Here is a 21690-nt window from a genome sequence, read left to right as displayed (position 1 = left end):
ACTACACTCTGCACTTCTTGTGCAGACTTTGGTACCGGCCTTAGCTGTTCGTGAGGTGTAGCAGCTTGGATTTGCTGTCACGACTCTAAACCCAGACCCGATCGTGATGGCGCGTCTCGTGAAGACAAGTACATCCGACACACTCCCAATTCATTTTAAGCAATTAAGATAATACAAATTAAGTCTTTAACATAATCATAATCTCAAAATAAGGTAAAACCGTGCAGTTGCGGAATAGACATAGCCCGACATCGGGGTGTCACCAGTCACGAGCATCCACTAAGGTCTAACAACGGAAATTCTAGAAATGCACTAGATACAATCTAATGAAAGCAAGAGGGAGAAAAGCAGTGCTGCGAATATCGGGCAGCTACCTTGCTAAACTCCGATGACTCTGCCTCTAAGCAACCAATACTCGCTACCGGGTTCAGAAATACCTGAAACTACACATAGGGTTCAGGGTGTAAAGTGAGTATTCCAACTTAGTGAGTAATAATAATAAATGCAGACTGAGTAATAAGAAATCATGTAAAGGCACATCAACAGGCTATAACGAAGCAGTAAAAGCCAGTAAAAGCACTGAAACAGTGAAAATGTGTAAAGTCAGTTTAGTTCAATTTAAGCTTCTTCAAAGTGCCTTTTAACAGTTAAGCAAGTAAATGACAGGCAACTAGAAAAGATAACACATAAAGAACCGCCCCTCGGGCACAATATCAACAGAATCAGCCCCTTGGGCACCACACCAACAGAAACAGCCCCTCGGGCAACCACATGGAACAATACCAGCCCCTTGGGCTATATCTCATATCACAATGGGTACCCGCGCTCACTGGGGGTGTACAGACTCCGGGAGGGGCCCCTTACGGCCCAAGCGAAATAACAAGCCATCTCGTGGCATAATCAATTCGGCCCTCGGCCTCACATAATAAATAGAATCATCACACTGGGTACCCGCGCTCACTGGGGGTGTACAGACTCCTGGAGGGGCCCCTTACGGCCCAAGCGCAATATCAAGCCATCTCGTGGCATAATCACATAGGCTCTCGGCCTCATATCAACAAGCCACCTCGTGGCATACAAACTCAGGCCCTCGGCCTCATAATTAGCAAGCCACCTCATGGCATACAATATCTCAGGCCCTCGGACTCATAATCAACAAACCACCTCGTGGCGTACAATATCTCAGGCCCTCGGCCTCATAATCAACAAGCCACCTCATGGCGTACAATATCTCAGGCCCTCGGCCTTACTCAGTCAGAATCTCATAAGCCCTTCGGGCAACATTAAAACATGATGCTCAGTCCAAATGTCATTTAAAAATATCATTTAATGTATTTGAACAGAGTAAGCATGGCTGAGTTATCAAAAACAATGGTATATAACGTGACTGAGTACAAGAATAAGGTCAAATAGTGAGGAAATATCAGTAAAAATCCCCTAAGGGTCCAACTAGTTGGCACAGGGCCCAAATATGGCGTTCAGCCCAAAACATAATGACAACAAATAGTTTTCAATCAAATACGCGGTAAAACAATCATTTGGGATGGACTAAGTCATAATCCCCAACAGTGTACGTCCCCACGCTCGTCATCTAGCGTGTGCGTCACCTCAATATAGCACTATGATGTGCAATTCGGGGTTTCATACCCTCAGGACAACATTTAAAATCATTACTCACCTCAAATCCGGCCCAAACTCTAACTCGCGATGCCTTTGCCCCTCGAATCGGTTTCCAATTGCTCCAAATCTAACCAAATACAGATTTATACCATCAAAATATGCTAAGGGAACAAAGTCCACTCGAAAATATCAAATTTATACTAAAAATCCCGAATTTGACCAAATTTGGCCCCCGAGCCCACGTCTCGGAACCCGACAAAACTAATATCTATGAAATCCTAATCCTCTCGCGAGTCTAAACATATCAAGAACATCAAAATCGCACCTCAAATGGCCCCTCAAATCCCAGATTCTAGGTCTCCAATTACAAGCCCTAGTTCTTCAATACTAGGCTTAAATTGCATGATTAATTAGGTAGAATTCACATAAGAATCGAGTATAAAGTCCATAAATCTTACCTCCAAGTGTTCCCCCTTGATTCTCTCTTCAATTCCCTTCAAGAAGCTTCAAAATCGCCCAAAAATGGAGGAACTTAGCCTCAGAATCGTGGAAATGAGCTTTTAAAATATTCTGCCCAGCATTTAAAATTCCTTAATCGCGATCGCGAAAATTGCCTCGCGATCGCGAAGCACAAAAATGAACTTCCCCTCAACTTACCTTACGCGATCGCGAAACAACACACACGATCGCGAACAACAAACTCATCAATCATCGCAAACGCGACCCTCACTACGCGATCGAGTAGAGAAAATCCTTCACCTCACGACCGCTTCAAATCCTTCTTCGCGATCGCGACCCTATCCACGTGGTCGCGATAGACAAAACCACAGACCTTCGCGATCGCAAACCCAAATTGGAGATCGCATAAGACAAATTTCCCAGCAGCCCTTAATAGACCTACGCGATCGCGAACCTTACTACGCGATCGCAGAGAACAAAAGTCTGCAATAGAACTGAAGCCAAATCTGCAATTTTTCAAACATGCAATTGGTCCGTTTAGCCACCCAAAACTCATCCGAGGCCCTCGGGACCTCAACCAAACATGCCAACATATCCCATAACATCATTCAAACTTGTTTCAACCTTTGCAACGCTCAAAACAACATGAAAACACCAAATTTGCATCGGATTCAAGCCTAAGAATTCCAAAATCTTCTAAATTCATCTCACCTATCAACCGAAAAACCCCAAAATCTTAATTTCGCCAATTCAAGCCTAAACCTTCCACGGACCTCCAAAATGCATTTCGATCACGCTCCTAAGTCCTAAATCACCTCACAGAGCTAACCAAATCACAAAAATTCCAATCCGAGATCATATACTAACAAGTCAAAACTTGGTCAAACCTTTCAAATTTTAAGCTCCACACTGAGAACTGTTCTTCCAAACGGGGCTAGCTATGCCCGAGAACTGGCAAGCGAAGTGCAAAAGCTCAGAACGACGGGTCGGGTCGTTACATTTGCTCATTGGAGACTCGAGGTATATCTGCTGGCGTCTGCAGACCTTGGAATCCCCTTCTATTTTCCCTATTTTACTGTTTCTTTTCGTTGAAGACAGTTGTATTTCTTTCAGACTCATGTGTAGAAAATCTTAGAAGCTCGTGAGTTGTGACTCCAGATCCAGATTGTATTAGATATTGTGGGTTTTATGTTATTCCGCACTTGGGTTTAGCTTCTGTGTGGCTTAATTGATTATGTTATTGAAATTGACTAAAATTGGCTTAAAGAATTCTCAAACGTTGGTTTGCCTAGCAAATGAAATGTTATGCACCATCACGGTCCCGAAGGTGGGAATTTCGGATCGTGACAGACATATGCATACTATTTTTAGCATTAACAAGAGAAAAGTTAAAGAACTCATAGGAAGAGGACATAACTGCAGTAACCTATTTTTTGGACTGCAATATCTTTTATGCTGATTTTTAATATTTGAGATTTTAAAATTAATAAAATTTTATCTATTAAATTCTTATTAAAAATATGTAGGAAGGTTTAATAAAATCAATTTCATAAGAATCCTCCGTATTGCCAATACATTACCACTCCATAATGTCCAATACCAAGAAAAAATAAAGTAATATTAAATGGACTGCACAAAAAGTGGAAATTGAGAAAAAAAATACCCCGCGATAATATATTGTTATATTATTTTTGAATTATTTTTCTATTCAAATAATATTTTTAAATTAATTTTTCAGGTAATATTAAAAAATACCCAATTATTAAACAACTAAGTAACTATTTAAGAATATAAATGTGTGAGAAAGAGAGAAAAAATGGGTGGTCAGAGTCAATACCGCTAATGATTTTACAAACATTAAGATCTAAAAATGAAATGTCATATCAATCTTTTACTCTTTGAAAATAAAATTTACAATGGATAAAATTATAATTAAGATTAAATATTCAAAACAAGCGATAAACTAATATTAAGATCCGAATCAACATAGAATAGATGATTTTTTATGTTAAAATTAAATAATTAAATCTTTTAATTAATTATTTAGCAAGAGAATCCAATTCAATTACTTTTTAAATTCATTATATGAGTAAAATTGTTATTCAAGTTATAAAAAAAAAATCATAGGGTACATAAATTTATTCCTTAAAAGTGCATTACAACACATTGTAAAAAGGTTAGTATATTATTAAGAATCAAAATACTATACAAGTGTATGAGGAAGCACAATCAAAGCTAAATCATAAACAAGAATAAGCTTTCAAGACTATATTATAAAGAGTCAACACTGCTATAACGAGATTATTCTTTGTAGATGCCTCCGACGGAATTGAAATATTTCTATGTCATGCATTACTTGGAAATATCATATCAAGAGACATGACACTATTAGCAATAATAGCAAGTGGTGTACCAACAACGATTTTATTGCGAGGCCACTCACTTTAGATTTGATATACCTCTTCAAACAACTTAAATAACCGTCACAAATATATCAAAGAAGAGCAAATGGTGCTAAATTTATAAGGAAAGCAAAATTGATAATATGAGATGAAGCACTTATGGCTAAGTGTCAAATGACCGAAATAAATTGCCCGGAGTCTAGAGATATATTGGATATTAATGAACCGTTTGGTGGAAAATTAAATGGGATGTGATTTATGTTAAGAACTACTAGTAGTTCCAAAATCCACAAAAACAGAGATTGTAAAAGCTAGCTTGCCAAAGTTATACTTCTGGCCTCAAATGAAAAAGATTCAACTGACAAGAAATATAAAGTAAGAACAGATCCAGTATTCAGTGTCTTCTTGCTTCGTGTCAGAAACGAAGAAGAGCATCCATTAAAAGATGATTCGGTTCTTCCTGAACACTTGGTTATCAATCCCAACGGTAATAGTAGTGCATTTAATAAGAGAAATATTTCTACCATTAGATTAAAACGCAATTTGTGCAAATCGCATGGTAGAATTAAAAAGGTAACTTAGCTAGCAGAAATGAATATGTCGATCAACTAAATAAAAGGTTGATTGCAGAATTTTATAGTAAAAACAAAATGTTATTGTGAGCACGTGATTTTTGCCGCGCTCGAATTACTCCTATAGAATTCATTAAAATTAGAATTTTTCTTTTAATATTTGAATTTTTAGGAATTAATTGCATGATTTTGTGTTTTCTTTGCATTTTTGTGTGCATTTCTAGGTATCATAAAAATGAAAAATTACAAAATAGCATACTTGCATGTAGGACCTAATTTTAGATTTTTAGATTTACTAAACATCATTGAAAATAAGAGAAAAATAAAAAAAATAGTCCTTTTACATTTTGTTCCTTTAATTTCACTTTTTGTTTAATTTTCCTCTTAAAATTAGGACCTAGTTAATTTAAGGAAATTTAATTAGTCTCGATTTAGAATTAAATCAGGTTTTGGCTACTCTTAATTTTGCATTTAATAAAATCCAAAATTTAAATAAATAAAAAAGGAAAAGAAGAAAACAAATAAATAAAAAGAAATTGAGAATTTTTAAAAGAGTCAAATAGGCTGGCCAATTTTGGGCCAATTTTTTGATCCCAACCCAAATTTGCCTCAAAACCCCATGCCAAAATAGCCCAAATGACCCACAGATCCGGTCTAGCATCCCAAAATTCGAAACTACGTCGTTTTGAATTAATGAAGGCCAATTAAATCTAAGCCATCCATTCACTTTAATCCAATGGCCAATAATTGATCTTGATTTTAAATAAAACTGTCTAAAATTTGAGAAAACCCTAGAGACAAACCCTGTCTTCCTCGTACCTTCCCGTCTCCGCCACTCTCCGCCATAAGCCGTCGGCCGGAAATCGTCTCCGCCGGCGGCGATGTTCCAAACTCGCCCAAAAATACACCCCTGAACCACCTCCTTCTCCCCTTTCCAAATCCACCTTTAGTTTCCCTCGAATCCTTGCCAAATCCGTCGAATCTCAAATCAAAGTTTCGACTCCAAAACCCTAACTCGTCAAACAGCACCCAAATCTGCACCAGGGCTTCGTCTTCATCTTCCTATCATCAGTCCACCTTTGTTTCTTCTCGAAACCCACTAGAATACCCCCAAATCCCTTAACCCTAGTCGCTGCCTTTAGCCTCCAGTGGCGGCGCCGCCTCCAAAACCTACCAAATTCATACCCCACACTCTCCTTACCCTTCTCTACCTAAACCCCAAATCATTTACCCTTAAACCTAACTGAAACCGCCAGAGCTTAGATCTAGGGTTGTTTCGAATTTCTGGAGAAAAGTCGGATTTCGAATTGGTCCTAAGGTGATGCTATGTGTTTGTTCTTACCAAGAACAAACACATAACATTACTTGGGGGCCAAATTCGAGGAAGGGCCAATTATTTTAAAATCAGTAAGTTCTTTTAATTTTCTGATTTTTTATTAGTTTAATTTTGTTTAATCTTGATTTGATTTCTGTTTTGTTTCTGTTAGTTTAAGTGTTAGCTTGATTTTGATTAGTTTAAGCGTTTAAGTGTTAGTTTAGTCGGATTTTCTGTTAGTTTTTGCTTTTGATATGTTTGCTTCGAATAATGATTGTTTTTCATTATTATTGTTCTGCTTGTGTTTGTTTAGAATTTGATTTCTTATTTTTTTAGCTTTGATTAATTAGTGTTTTTGCCTTTTGTTCAATTTGGCCTGATTAGATTCCAATTTCTTGCATTTTTATCTTTGTAATCCCTCTGCTTGGGCTTGATTGATACTAGAATTAATTCTCCAGTTAATTGAATTTGTGATGGTTCTTAGTCTAATTGTTAGGTTTTCTAATTGGTAGTGTGGTTATAGCTGATAATGTCAACCTGGTAAATTGAGACCAAGGTCAGGGGTTCAGGGGTAGTTTGGGTACTTAGAATTGGATATAAATGTTGTAGGTTACACTAGAACACCCTAGAATCTTCTAAAATAGGGCCTTAGTCATAATTTCAGAAACTTAATGCAGTAACTTGAGAAAAAAGTCAGAAAATGAAGGGCTAATGTATATCAACTGAAAATAAAAAGAGGGGGAAAATGGATAATGAAATCCAGAAGCTTCTCCTTGATTTTCTGCCTATAAAAGGCATGCATTCTGCCTTCATTCACAAGTTTTAAAATCTGAAAAATCCCCATAAGGTTCTAGAAGTTTTAGAGATCAGAAAAATTTGAAATTCAAAACTCGAAAGCTTAGAGAAGCAGTGATAGATTTGAGATCCCAAATCAAAAACCAAAAAAAAAAACCAAACCAAAAAAAAACCAAAAATATCTTAAACCTTGAAAGATGAGAGCTAACACTAAAAATCAACAGAAACTCTATTGAATCTGAGAGTTTTTCGAGCTGTTGGAGTACAGATTTTAGATTTTCAAGCACTGATAGGTCTGAAAATTCAGTAGCTGAGGTTCAGAAGTTCCTAGGGTGATTTTCGAGTTGTTTTTGGTTCATTCAAGCTGTTTTGGGCTGTTTTACTGGTGCTGTTTGTGTTAAAATATTTCCTGGCTGTGCACTGTCATTACTGGGTTCGAAATTGGTCCAAAGTTGCTGCTGATTGTTGTTAACTGCTGCTGACTCTGCCTTCTTCTTCTTATTCTGCCTCCATTCCAGGTACACATCCTGAGCTTGTCCTGATGTAACTCTCCAGTTGGAAATGGAATGAAAATGCTGCACTTATTGTTCTGTTGATTCTCCCTTTGAACGATCTGTTGATTTGTTATGTTTCCAGCAATTTCATGACTTAGCTAAACTTTATTGTATTAACTGCAGACTGTGACCTGTAACAGGATTCTATGTGTTTGTTTCAAATTAGTAATTTAGACAGGTTCTATAAGCTAGTGCTAATTCGAATGTAGAAATTGTTTGGGCTTCATCAGCGCCTACCACTGTATTCTGCGTATGAATTTTTACTCTAAACTCTCCTTGCTAGATTTTCAAATCTCAGTTGTAGGAATTGAATAATTGACCTGTGTTAGCATGTTTCTGTTAGTTTAAGGGATGTTGGAAATAATCTGGTGTATCAATGAATTAATTCCTATACTTTAGCTTTTAGGAAAATTGATTTAAAATTTGGCATCTGAGAAAATAAATCCAATTCATGCACATGTATATCATTACTTGTTTATCCACTAATCACCGAGTGAGATTCAAAAAAAGCTAGTCTATGGATTAGATTAACGTTAATTGACGTCAGCATAGAATTAGATAATCAAGTTTGGATCTCACAGTCATGTGTATATTTCCGTTTTTGTTGCTGCTTACTTTTTTGGGCCATGAAAACCAGGCCTAACGTTAGGCCCAGTTATTTGATGAGAAGCCCAAGTATTTTCAGCCTTGGGCCAGTGCATTCGGCAGTCTGTTAAGGACAGACCTCTTCAAATTGGGCCTGTACTCAAGCCCAGCCATTTGGACAGCTTTTAAAAAGCTGAAGGCATTTTCACTCACTCTTGGGCTAGTTTTAAAGCCCAAAATACTAGAAGCCTGAATTCCTATTTGAAATCATTAGTTTAATCTTGCAATGTAATTTTGGGCCTTCCAATTTAAGTAGCAAATTTGAATTAAGAGGTTGTCCTCTTGTTTAAATTTGGACTTGATTTTGGAGCCCGAATTTCATGAATGCTTTTAATAGTAGTTTACTAATAAGGTTAATTAATTAAGTTGCTTTAGAGACAATCTTTAATAGAAAAATAATAGTCTCTTTTAGGATGTCCTTTAAAATTGAAATCAAGGTGCGCCGCGGCAAATAAAATCACAAACTGCGTGACCCTCTTTAATTACCTCTTTAAAATACTTAGAACTCGGGATGCATCGTTTAGCGAATTTTCATGGCCTCCCGCAAAGTTAATAACGCGTTAGTTGCTTTAGGCGCGTTTTTTAATAATTTTACCTTCCTAAATTCGGTTGTGCATTTCATGTGACCCAAATCCAAATCCCAAAACGTTGAATAAAATGTGTCGCGGAACCAGGTGCATTTCATGTGACGTGATCCGAAAACACGTTTTAAACGACGTTCAATTTCCTTAAAATTAATTAAAAGCGGTAAATAATTTTAAAATTGCACTATAGGATGACATGTATTAAAATCAGATATTAAGCCATTTATAATAGTTTAAGCGACCGTGCTAGAACCATGGGATCCGGGGGTGCCCAAAACACCTTCCCCCGGGTCAACAGAATTCCTTATTCAGAATTTCTGGTTCGCAGACTTCATTCAAAGTCGAAGTTTCCTCGATTTGAGATTCAAGATAAACCGGTGACTTGGGACACCAAAAGCCAAACCTATCCCAAGTGGCGACTCTGAAATAAATAAATAATCTCATTTCGAATAATGTCACTTTAAGTGGAAAAACTCCCTTATACACTATCCTTCGGGGTAGGTGTGTAAAAAGGAGGTGTGACAGTTATTCTGTTTTTGACTCAGCAAAAAATGATACCAATAATTACTACCAAGAAAAATACTTAAATACTTTAATACCAAATGGCCTTCTACCATACATGTTTGTTGTCAAGATTATTATTTCTTACATATGTTAGTGTCACTGTTTATATAATAGACTAAGTTAAAATTGATCTTCCATTGTATATAGGTTGATTTTGAAAAAAATATGCCCGTCATGCTACTGAAAATCTTAGATACGCCGAATAGCTTATGTAATAGCACACATATGGTATATAGAAGTTTTGACAATAACGTCATACATGCAAAAATTATGATACTGGTCAATGTGCTTCTAGGTATGTTCTTATCCTTGAATTCAACTTCGTCTTCCGTTACTAAGGAATATCCTTTTGAATTTGTGTGAAAATAATTTTTAGTATGTTTATGTTTTGCAAATATAATAAATAAAACACAAGGTCGAACATCCTAAATATTGGACTATATTTACCGCAATGTATTTTCTTGCACGAACATATATATGTTGCACTTTCAAGAGAGATATCAAGATCGACAACAAGAGTTCTGGTTAAGGCAGAGCAACCAAAGCATTATGAGGAAACATACATAAAAAAAATATTATCCACAAAGAAATGTTCGTTAAGATACCATCATATTAAATACTTTTAAACTATAATACATAATTATCCAACAATATGACAAAATTGATCATTTGTGTAAGATTTGCTGATGTCCTTTTATTTTAATTCATGTATTATGCTAATGTAATAATATTTTCCGGCATTTAGACGATTGTTGTATTATTATACATAAAATTTCTCTCATTAATTAAATTTTATTGTTCCTTCATATAATAAATGTTTAAATCATCACGTACCATTATGTTTATAGATACTAGTATATAATATATTTACACATTTAAATATATTCAATTTTTTCCGTTTGTTTTTATAAAGTGGAAAATGGAGTTTATATAAAGAAGATAAAGAGCCCGTTTGGCTTAGCTGATGTAGAGTAGCTGATAAGTTACAGGTGCCGAAAAGCACTTTTAAGTGCTGAAGTTGAGTTAAAAAATAAGCAGTTACGGGTTTGGATAAAAGTGCTGAAATTAATAATATGCAGCTCAAAAACTGGGTATACGAAGAGTTTTGTTTTAAAAAGATGTATTTTAGGGATAGAATAGTAAATATTTTGGTCAAACTTAAACTGCTTATAAGCTGAAATTTGATAAGTTGGGGGATACCAGCTTATGACTTTTGGCTTATAAGCACCTAACTTATAAATACTTTTAATTTTACCAAACGCGTAGATAAGTCAAAAAGTACTTATAAGCCGGTTTCGCCAAACACTCTCAAATTCTCTTAACCTTTTCTTGTCTAAAATGACAAATTATGACAAATTATGACGACATGGAGAGAGACTCGGGGCAACACCCCTGCTACTTGTACTTATAAATATTGAACCAGAGAGAGGAAACAGAAACGAATAAATTTATGCAAACCTTTTTCTCCTGAAACAAAACTCTGAATCCAATATCAATGATCTCAATTAGCTACCATATAAGTATGTGGCAAGAATGAAGAAATTGGAAGATATCAATCGTTCTTTTTCTTCAACGACCAAGTATTCAAGAATGGCTTACAACAATAAAAACTGGAGCATCAGGTAAAATCAAAATTTTCTCAAGTATTCTAAAAAAGAGTGTGTGAAACTTGATCTGTAATAGTTCAAGTATACGAATTTTATTTAAGAGGAGTACTGTAATGATATATGGCTTTTAATGTATTAAAAGAGAACTACTACTATTTTTTTGTTTTTTTGGTTTCACATTCGAAAGTGCTTCTTATAAGAATTATATTCGACGCTCGAATTCGAAATCTCTAATTAAACATGAAAAAATTCTATCAATCATACCATAATGCTTGATGATATATTAATCAGTATTAATTAGAAGCATATTCACATTTTTATACAAAACATAATAAAAGTAGTGTTTAAAGGTTAAAAATTCTTTTAACTTTACCTGAGCATGTTGATTTATTAACTTTTTACTATGAGTCTTCCCACTTTTAGAATAATAGTAATATTAGAGATAACAGATTAGGAACTAAAATCTTTTGGAAAAACATTTATCTGTCTTTGATGGGCGGAAATAAAAACTCTTACTGTGTAATACATCTTTTATTTGGAACCAACATTTGAAAATATTAGGATTCATTTAGTTTAAATCAATATCACAAAATCGTTATCTCATATCAATTCTGCACCTTGTACAATTACAATAGGTCAAACAATTTGATACCTAACCAAACACGAAAAATAATCTAGATATAATTTTGCAAAGAAAACATTTTGCTATGATACAGTTTTATCGGATTCCTTTTTTCTTTTTGAAATCTACTTGATCACCCATTAGCAAAGAAGACAGAAAGAGGCTAAGCTGCATTCAATGCATGATTATTTCGTCTTAGTTCTATTTCGTTATAAAATCTACCCCTATTTTATTCGCCCATCTGTATGGACACCTGTCACGTTACAAACAGTTCTAAAGAAAAAGTGAACTCCTATTCGCTCCGTTCAATTTTAGTTGCCATGTATACTATTAATAAATTTTAATTTTACTTGTCACTGTATGCATATCAAGAAAAGATAATTTTTTTCTATTATAACTATAGTATTTATTACTCTATTTAGATCATTTTCTCAAATCCAATAAATTATATATTAATTAATATGAGTGTTATGGTAAATTATGTATTTTATTTATTATTTTTTAAGGAGCGTGTAAAGAAGTAAAAATAAACGGAGGGAGTGTTAGTGAACAAATGAGTCAGGAAGAAGAAGAAGCAGCGTGGCATTGAAAAGGTCCAAAATAGGGAAAGTGACATAAGAAAAAGTTAGAAAAAGCCATTGAATTTAGAGAGAAAGAAGGACGTGCACAAACTGTGTGCCATATTCCCGTGCAAAACGTATGTATTCAATTGACGTGAGCGGTTTTCTCGTCCACTGTTACCTCAAAACACTATTCTGTCGGCGTGTAGTTATCAACTTTCCCCACTCTCTTCTTCACTCTCTCTACTCTATAAATATATTCGCAATCACATAGGAGAAGAATATAGTCAGTTCATTAAAATTACTACTGTAGAAAAAAAGAGTAATTAGTTACTGTAGCAGACAGATAAAAAGATACCAACAACAATGTCAAGCAATACTGCTAGTCAGGTCATTCGTTGCAAAGGTACTTTCTTTGATCTCAGGTTTTTTGCTTGTCCAATTAGGGGAGGATTTTTTGATCAGGTCATTTTGCTGCAAATTAATGAGGTTTTCTGTTAGTATCTTTTGTCAAATTTCCCTCACTTTTTTTTTTTTGATTTCTTTTCGGAACTTTATTATTATTTTTTGGCCTAATTATGGGTAGTACTTATTTTTATTTTTGTATAATGGTTTCTGATGTATCACGGATTCTGATTAGATGTGTAATTTAGACGAAGTTGGTAAAATTTGCTTAGTTATTTGTTAGTACCATTCCACACTCTTTTGTACATTCTTATAAATGAGTTGTTTAGTATTAGTATAGTAAAGTCTTTCGGTTGTCAGTAGTCACTGAATATAGATGTTTTTGTTCATGAAAAATAAATGTATTTTCTTGAGTCATCCAAGTGCTTTTGAGCTCGGAAGCCAAATTGTGTCATTCTTTTCGGAACAGACTAATTTGATAAAGTAGTTTTGCCATGCGTGTTCATGGATAACTCAGAGCTGTTGTATTTGCATGGTCTGTTTGGATAATTTGTTCTCATGTGTGTGATTATGAGTGTGTTTTGACAAGTGGTTTCCTTTTCGAAAAATGTTAATTGTAAAAAGTTTCCGTTTAATTTCCTTTTTGGGATCCATAGTTGAGCAAATCTTGATAAAATTAGGTTCTTTTTTATGTACTTTTGATTGATTTCCTTTTCGGCATCCATAGTTGAGCAAATCTTGATAAAATTAGGTTCTTTTTTATGTACTTTTGATTGATTTGTCTGCGGACGAGTGATAATTGTGTTGTGAATATGAATGTATAATGCAGCTGCGGTTGCATGGGAAGCCGGGAAGCCATTGGTGATAGAAGAAGTGGAGGTGGCACCACCACAGAAAAGTGAAGTTCGCCTCAAGATTCTTTTCACCTCCTTGTGCCATACTGATGTTTACTTCTGGGAAGCTAAGGTACTTTATTAAAGTTTCTACTTTTGCTTGCCGCTATACATTTTGTAACTTCACTGTTTGGTGATGGCATAATCTCAACTAATTTGTGTTTTACATGGTAATATGTGTATTTGCGCTGGGAAATGGTAATCAAATCTATTCCAGCTCCTGCACACCGCACTTAGTCATTGAATTAAGAGGTATTTCAGTAGAAGCTTTCCAATGATTTTTGCACGGGCCTATAAGAACATGTCACCAAATTATTGGTAGTCGATAACCAATTCCCCATTGTTATTACGAGGACCTTTTCACAGTGCGGGTGCTAGTATTTGAATTGTGGAATACTGCAATTCGTCCTTTTCACAGTGGCAGTGTTAGTTTGTGAATTGTAAGGATTTGTGGAATGCTGCAGTCATAAGTGTACATTCGCATTTGATTTTTAATATAGTGTTAGAAGAAAATCATGCTGACGATCTTGTTTCTATAGGGTGAGAGCCTAACCACCACGATAATTTACATAACTGTGTAAACTTTGGGTTCTCAATTTTAATTTTCTTTATTGACCATGGTTATTGGGTGCTAGAAGCGCAAAAATCTATTCAATATATGGAAAAGTATGGTAGAATGATTACATTAACCAGACACCCTATTAGAATGTACAATGCTATACTTATGGTTAACCATGTGATCCCAAAAGAATTGTTTTAATGAGGTTTTCTTCTAACTTTTAGTTGTCTTCTCTGTTTTAAATTGTTTCATGTGTGCTTTTAATTCTCTATGCTGCTAATACTCGTTTTTGCAATGATGGTCATTCCTGTAATGGAATTTTATAGTGTTCCTGTTTGAAATGTTTCACCTTATCCCTTTTCATATTGTCCATCTTGTTGGTGTACTTAATGATTTGAAATCGCCTCTTTTGTTGCAGGGGCAAACACCACTATTTCCTCGTATTTTCGGACATGAAGCTGGAGGGTATGACCCTTTATATTAGTCAAATTTTCTTAAATTATTTTTCAAACTTAATCAGTATATTCTAAAATACATTTCCATTTGTGCGGCTATAGAATTGTTGAGAGTGTAGGTGAAGGTGTTACAGATTTCCAACCAGGAGACCATGTTCTTCCTGTGTTCACTGGTGAATGCCAGCAGTGTCGACACTGTAAATCAGAGGAAAGCAACATGTGCGACCTCCTTAGAATAAACACAGACAGGGGAGTTATGATCCATGACGGTCAAACAAGATTCTCCAAGGATGGAAAGCCGATATATCACTTTGTTGGAACTTCCACCTTTAGTGAATACACCGTTGTCCATTCTGGATGCGTCGCCAAGATTGATCCACAGGCACCACTTGACAAAGTTTGCGTTCTGAGTTGTGGGATATCAACAGGTTGGATTTGAACTGTATCCAATTACTCATTTGTTAAATCAAAGAGTAGTTATAATTGGAAATCTGATGGAGTTCATCTATTCTGAAGGACTTGGTGCAACTCTGAATGTTGCCAAACCTACCAAAGGTTCTACTGTAGCTATTTTTGGCTTGGGGGCTGTTGGCCTTGCTGTGAGTACATGTTCCACCTTCTATTTTTCTTATGTAGTTCTCGTTGTCATGGCCGTGTGAAATTTAAGAATGTTTTTCTTGTTATTTTGACAAAATTATTAGGCTGCTGAAGGAGCTAGGATTGCTGGGGCTTCTAGGATCATTGGCATTGATTTGAATCCCAGCAGGTTCAATGATGGTGTGTGCATTGATTTCTTATGAACAAGAATGACCATAGTGGTTTCTGAAAAATTTTGGCATTGATTCTATGCTTTTTTTTTAAAAAAATTTCACAGCCAAGAAGTTTGGTGTGACAGAGTTTGTGAATCCAAAAGATTATGATAAGCCTGTCCAGCAGGTTTGTCCTTCACATCTTCACTACTACACATAGCATATCGTTGGGTGTCCGTTAACTCCTTACAACATTACCTTTGTTAATGGAGGGATGACAGGTCATTGCTGAGATGACAGATGGAGGTGTTGACCGAAGTGTCGAGTGCACTGGAAATGTCAACGCCATGATCTCTGCTTTTGAATGTGTTCATGATGTAAACTTATTATCTGATAATCTTCTTGATCTCTTCTACGTTCAAACACGGTAGAGATAAATGTAAGTTCAACTTAATGTTATTTCATTACAGGGTTGGGGTGTGGCCGTGCTTGTTGGCGTTCCAAACAAAGACGATGCGTTCAAAACTCATCCAATGAATCTGTTGAATGAGAGGACTCTCAAAGGCACCTTCTTTGGCAACTACAAGCCCAAAACTGACCTTCCATCTGTGGTGGGCAAGTACATGAATAAGGTGATTCTAACACCTTAACAATATAACTTATTGTAAAGAATGTTTACAATATCAATGAAGTTTTACTTGTGTCTATTCGGCATAGAAGTTAAACTTTATCCCATAGCATTCTTCATACTTATCTTTCTTCTAGATTTATCAGTATATGTTTTTAGCTAATTGGTGAGCTGGAAAAATTTTCAGGAGCTAGAGCTGGAGAAATTCATTACCCACCAAGTTCCATTTTCAGAGATCAACAAAGCATTTGAGTATATGCTCAAAGGGGAAGGTCTACGTTGCATGATTACTATGGGACATTGAAACGTTAAATAGGAAGTAAAGGCTGTGGGTTGCAATTGTGCCCCCCCCCCCCCTCCCCCTCCCCTCCCTATTATCTGGACTTTATAGTCTGGTACTAATAAAACAATATTTTATTAGGGTAACGATGTAAGTAGTGTTTGAAGCCAAATGTAAGGCTTTAGTTTAATTTCCATATTATGTAATAATTTTACTATATGTTTCGAAAGGCTTGAGTATGATTTCCATGTTATATTATGCTATTCCGCTGTTACATTGCTTGTCTTGCAGATTCAGTATCAAGGTGAAAAAGAAAACTCTGTTCTTTAGTAATCACCAAAAAGGAGGGAACCAAATATAATTAGGGATTTGAGGGTGACCTCGGCGGACTTAGAATTTCAAGTTTATAGGTTTTAAATTGTTAATTAATAACTAATAAATAAATTTTTTAAGATAAATATATGATTGAGTCAAAGCTATTGGGTTTGCGGTGTCACAATGCTGGCTCCGCCCTTAAGGTGGAGGATTCAAATCTCATTTAAATTTCATCAATATAGCATCCCCTGAGTCAACGGTCTAGATCTCAAAATAAGTTTCATAATAGGGTTTACCCAGTTTACCAATCTATTGCCCAATTTCCTGTTTAGAACTTAACCTAAATGTGAAATCTGAAGATCAAATCGTTTAACCATTTCCCCTCCCCGTTTCTAATGTAATATAATTCTTTGTAAAAAGAGAAAAACCAAATTTAATTAGCAAACGCCGGTTCATTCGCTCCTTTATAAATCCCTATCTTCTTTTATCACCATGTTGTAACTTTAATGGTATTAAACGACCGGCTACCGAAGTGAGATTTTTCATCGGTACAAGTCAACCAAATTAGGACATTTGCATATTCAAACCACAATACAAATTTGGAATTTTTACCTCCTATAGCAAATGTTGATACCTTATTTATTTTAAATAAATACATTATATTTCATAGATACCTTTTGATTTTTATAGCCAAATATCGATTTATCGTTACCTCCTACCCTTAAGCCATAAAATACTCTTTGTATTATTTTTCTCTCTCATTCTTTCATATTTTTGCCGCTTTCTTCTCCTCTTTTTCTTCCTTATTATTTCCTTGTACGCCACCAAAAACGTATAAGCTTTCTCCTTCTTCTTGCTTTCAACTTTCAGAAAATCAGAAAAAGCCCCAAATTCAAAAAATGGCATCTTTCGCAGAGGCACCACTGGGGAACGAAGCAGCAGAGGCAAAGATCTTCAAGACCAAGTGTGCTCCAATTTTGAGAGTTTCGAGTCAGAATCGCGGCCCTCTTGACGAGACGACATTAGGGTTGTTCTTGAACAAAGATGACGCTGAGCAACTTGAAAGAGTTGAGGGTTTTTGCTCGACGGCGAATTCGGCGGAAATTAGGGTTTGTTTTTGAACAAAGACGATGGAGTTTGGGGCTGAGCAACTTGATTTTCTGTTAATATATTTCAATGTATTTTCAACGTATCACGCTGTATTTTCATGTATATCATTGTATTCATTGTCTTTTTTTTTTCATTGTAATTTAATGTATCTCGCTGTATTCCATGTATTTCATTGTATTCACTATCTTTTTTTCATTGTATTTCAATATATCCCGCTGTATTCTATGTATTTTGTTGTATTCACTGTCTTGCTATATGGCATTAATGTATTCATATATCTTTTTTAATTAATATAATTTACGTATTCAGATGTATTATATAATTTTTCTGAAGATTGCTATGTTTTTGGGGCATTTTCGGTTGAGAATATTTTTTATAACTGGAAATACAAATTTTGTGTGTTATAATTGAGTTTGTTGAGTTATATTAGGAGTCTATTATGTTAATTGATTCACTTTCCGTTTAAAAACAGTGTAATCCCCTGTTTCACACCGTGAATACAGTCGAATACAATAATCCGTCCAGCTGCAATCCCATGTTTCACGCCATGAATACAGTCGAATACACTCGAATACAACAACTGATTAGCTGGATTTCCTTGATTCATGCCTATTTTTGCTACTGTATTCATGAATACAGTAGCTTAAATACATCTAATACATCTTATAACAACAGAAAACGTATCTACAATACGTAATATAACAAATAGTATCTATATATAGCTAATTATCACTAAAAGATAGTACTTTATAAAAATTTCTCTACAAATTTTCAACTTCTATACTAGGCATAGCTTTTGTACTTGCCTCTCTGTGGCTATTTTTGCTCATTTTTCACAAATGAACTTTGTAATATACACACTTGTTGAAAATTCAGCTGAATTTCACATCACGGAGCTCCAACTTCTTGGATCTCTCAACGGCTCTCTCTTGCAACCTTTTTATCTTAGGTGGTAACCCTACACAAATTCTTGCACTCGTTTCGCTTCACCCTTAATTCCTTCATGTTTTCCAATGACCATCGATCGATCAAAAACTCCAATATATCTACATAATCACGGTGTATACGCTCCCAACTTTTGAGCCACAACAGCAAAGTGGTCGAATAGACGTGGGTCACACCCATCCTACATTAGGTGAGCAGGCATTGTAATCCTCTTTTTCATCATCATTTGGGTCCAATTCCAGCAATTTCTCGACGATCTTAACGTAGGCGTTCTCATGGCGCTTTTCGTCCGATGCCATTGCTCCGCATATGCTTGCTAATATTGGGTCTCCACCCTCTTTGGCTAGCCTCGCAGTATTGCCGTGCGACACAAATGTTGCTCTTTCTTGGAATGATGTGTACACAAAGCCTAACACTACAAGAAAGTATATAATTTGCAACAATCTTTTAGCAACAACAATGATATTGTTGCTAAATACTAATAAATGGCAACAACTTTATTTAGTTGTCGCTGTATCATATAACTTTTACCCACAAAAAATTTCCTGTTGGCTAACGTTTTAATTTTGTTGCCATAATGTTTTAAGTAATATAACAATTTTAAGATATAAATAAATCGGCAACAATAAATTATCAGTGTTGCCAAAAGTATTTTTCTTGTTGGTAAAATACTTATTTTTTTCAATAACTTGTTTGACTTGTGGCTAAAGAATATTTAGCTTTTTCTCAATTTTCATCAAAAAAACATAACGCGGCAGACTTCCCTCCCCTTTTCCCTAGAATCCCCCCCCCCCCCCTTTTATTTTCGTTCTGGCTCTCACCTCCCCCTATTCGTTCAACCCTTCCGCTCCTGCTTTGAGTTACTAGGTTCAAATAAGAGACAGCCTTTTCTTACTGTGCTTTGATTATTGATTGAAATTGTAAGCTCCTTCATCTCTATTTTCAGTTGTTTCTAGTTTAGGGTTTCAATTCTTTAAATGCTTCGATTTAGGTTTTGAGTTAGGAGGTTCTAACTAGGGTCGACGCTTTCTCATGGCAAAAATTAGGGCATCAAATAAACTATTTTCTTGCAGGTTCTAAATAAAGATAGTGTGATTCATCCACATCAATACTTAGAGCTCAATTCTAGTTCTAATCAATGATCTCATGCCTTATTCGGTTGGTATTTTTATTTTACTTTTTATTAAATATTATGTTCTTTTCTATTGTTTGATAGATTCACAAGCATATTGTGACTATAATTTTATATTTTTGATGTATTTATATTTTTTGAAATTGGGATAGATGTAGATTTTGAATTTGTTTACCAGTGCTTCCAAGAATCAGTGTTCAGCTGCGGTTGGCTTCAAGTGGATGCTTAATCAGGTCAAATATTTTCGTTAATTTACATGTTTTAAACTTGAAAGTTTCGTTGAGATGTAGGCAGAGATAAAAGCGTTGTGGAAGGGGAGACAATGCGCTCCAACTTCCAAAAAACTTCTCAAATTGGGGGGGGGGGGAGGGGTCGTAGTTGTTTCGGATTGCTAGTGGGAGGTATACTTAGCTTAAGATTTACGCTGCTTGAGTTGAGATGCAACCACATGACTCCTTCCTTTCCTCATGAGCCGGGGAAAGCCTTTGCCTTTTGAAACACTGGTTGACAACTTCATTAACTATTTTGAGAGACGAAAAGGGTTGAGAACTCTGACCTTGATTTGAAAAAATGCGGTGGAAAGGAGTTTTATCACATGAAACTTTTGTTACAATGTTCTGAATATGCCAAGTTGGTGCATAATAACTGGATGTTATTTTGGCCTGGTCTTATGCTAAATGTAGACTTAGTTCCTTTTGATTTCTTTTGACTTGCTACTGATTGTGCAATATGAAAATTTTGGTTAAGTTGGATGTGGTTAGGTGGTGCCACTTGGATAAAAAAAATTCTCTCCAAACCAGATTTTTGTTGTGTTTGAATACCTTTAGCCCTCTAGACTTCGTTGCATATAAATGAATTTCTCTCGGAGATCTACTCAAGGTTGTAATATTAGCGAAATAATTTTTTGCTCTGAGTGGTATTTTTTTAAAGTAGATCATGCATCAAAGTTGGGTCTTTCAATATTTTCTTACAGATTGTGAAAATTTGGATCTTATCAAATCAGTTGGCGAATTTTTCCACACAACTATGTGTCACATAAAAGAGGAAGTCTGTGTGTGGTGGAACTAGTCTCGTTTCAAAACCACTTCGTATACTAATAGCACTTGTTCACGGAGAGAAAGTCTGAAAGGGATAGCATTTGTAATTGATTAACACTTCATTTATTAGCAGCATTTGTTGCGCAAGTAAAATTTAGCAGAAAATTGTGATATTGCTGGTCTTCAGCCGATAAAAGAGAGTTCTCATTTTGTGCAACAAGGAAATTGTTGTGTACTTCAACAACAAAGGCGTTTCCGTGATATTTCTTTTTAGAAGAAATCTGTTGCGTCGTATGGTTTCCATGATTGCAAATTCTTATGATCGATACGCCAAACTCTTGAACGGAACACACAAGTCTCATGTGCACTCACCTGTAGTAATTACAAGTGAGCAAAAAACCAGAAGAACAAACTCTTTCCAATATTACAGGGATTTCAAGAAATAAATCTTTGTGCCTTGCATCCATAAAGCCTTATTTGTGCTACCAATTATCATTCATTCACTATTTTTTTATAAGATGCTAGGGCCAGTTAGTATTTCCACTGGTATATTTGTGTATAATTGATCTAGAATTATCTATACTACCAATTATACTTCTCTCCTTTATTCTCAGGATATCACAAGTGTGGAGAGAAAAAGTCTTGCTAATACATATGAGATGGAGAAAAAGAGGTAATACTCTGCTTTGATAGAAATTCTTATTGTTTAATGTGCAGTAGATATTTAAACACATGTAAAGAAATATTCATTAGTTAATCAATAAGAAATGAAGCCTTTGATCTGCAAAGAAAAAGCAGTACAAAATGCAACAGTTCATAGTATATATTTGCTTAATCCCTAAGCCCAGTTACTACAAGTCAATCAGTTTGTAGATAATTGTCT

The 21690-nt window shown here is 35.4% G+C and overlaps 1 protein-coding gene and 1 long non-coding RNA gene across 3 annotated transcripts; both read left to right on the top strand.

The window, feature by feature from the left end:
• The first annotated feature begins 12417 nt into the window (after window positions 1-12417).
• Window positions 12418-16523, top strand: LOC109207487 (alcohol dehydrogenase 1). 2 transcript variants are annotated; one of them, XM_019370413.1, is made up of 10 exons: window positions 12418-12705; window positions 13534-13670; window positions 14575-14621; window positions 14714-15039; window positions 15128-15210; window positions 15313-15388; window positions 15486-15547; window positions 15642-15737; window positions 15831-15992; window positions 16176-16521. In XM_019370413.1, exons 1-10 carry the CDS (start codon window positions 12666-12668, stop codon window positions 16290-16292), a joined length of 1146 nt encoding a protein of 381 aa, XP_019225958.1. In that variant the 5' UTR covers window positions 12418-12665; the 3' UTR covers window positions 16293-16521. The 2 variants fall into 2 exon arrangements, with proteins under 2 accessions (XP_019225958.1, XP_019225960.1); XM_019370415.1 differs by lacking the exon at window positions 15642-15737 and having other exon boundaries at window positions 16176-16523.
• A 3186-nt stretch (window positions 16524-19709) lies between these two features.
• On the top strand, window positions 19710-21481 carry LOC109207486. Its single transcript, XR_002065007.1, has 3 exons — window positions 19710-19796; window positions 19923-20003; window positions 21422-21481. It is a non-coding gene; the product is annotated as an uncharacterized LOC109207486 (long non-coding RNA).
• The last annotated feature ends 209 nt before the right edge of the window (window positions 21482-21690 follow it).

Source organism: Nicotiana attenuata, unplaced genomic scaffold, assembly GCF_001879085.1.
Source record: "Nicotiana attenuata strain UT unplaced genomic scaffold, NIATTr2, whole genome shotgun sequence".
Classification (NCBI taxonomy): domain Eukaryota; kingdom Viridiplantae; phylum Streptophyta; class Magnoliopsida; order Solanales; family Solanaceae; genus Nicotiana; species Nicotiana attenuata.
Note: the sequence above shows the minus strand (reverse complement) of the source record. Positions and strands in the feature narration are given on the sequence as shown.

What these genes read in the sequence shown, in the direction of transcription:
- LOC109207487 (XM_019370413.1), top strand. Translation starts at nt 12,666, where the DNA reads ATGTCAAGCAATACTGCTAGTCAGGTCATTCGTTGCAAAG. An exon ending in TTCGGACATGAAGCTGGAGG is followed by an intron (nt 14,622 to 14,713) that starts GTATGACCCTTT and finishes GTGCGGCTATAG; the next exon opens with AATTGTTGAGAGTGTAGGTG. An exon ending in TGGGGGCTGTTGGCCTTGCT is followed by an intron (nt 15,211 to 15,312) that starts GTGAGTACATGT and finishes CAAAATTATTAG; the next exon opens with GCTGCTGAAGGAGCTAGGAT.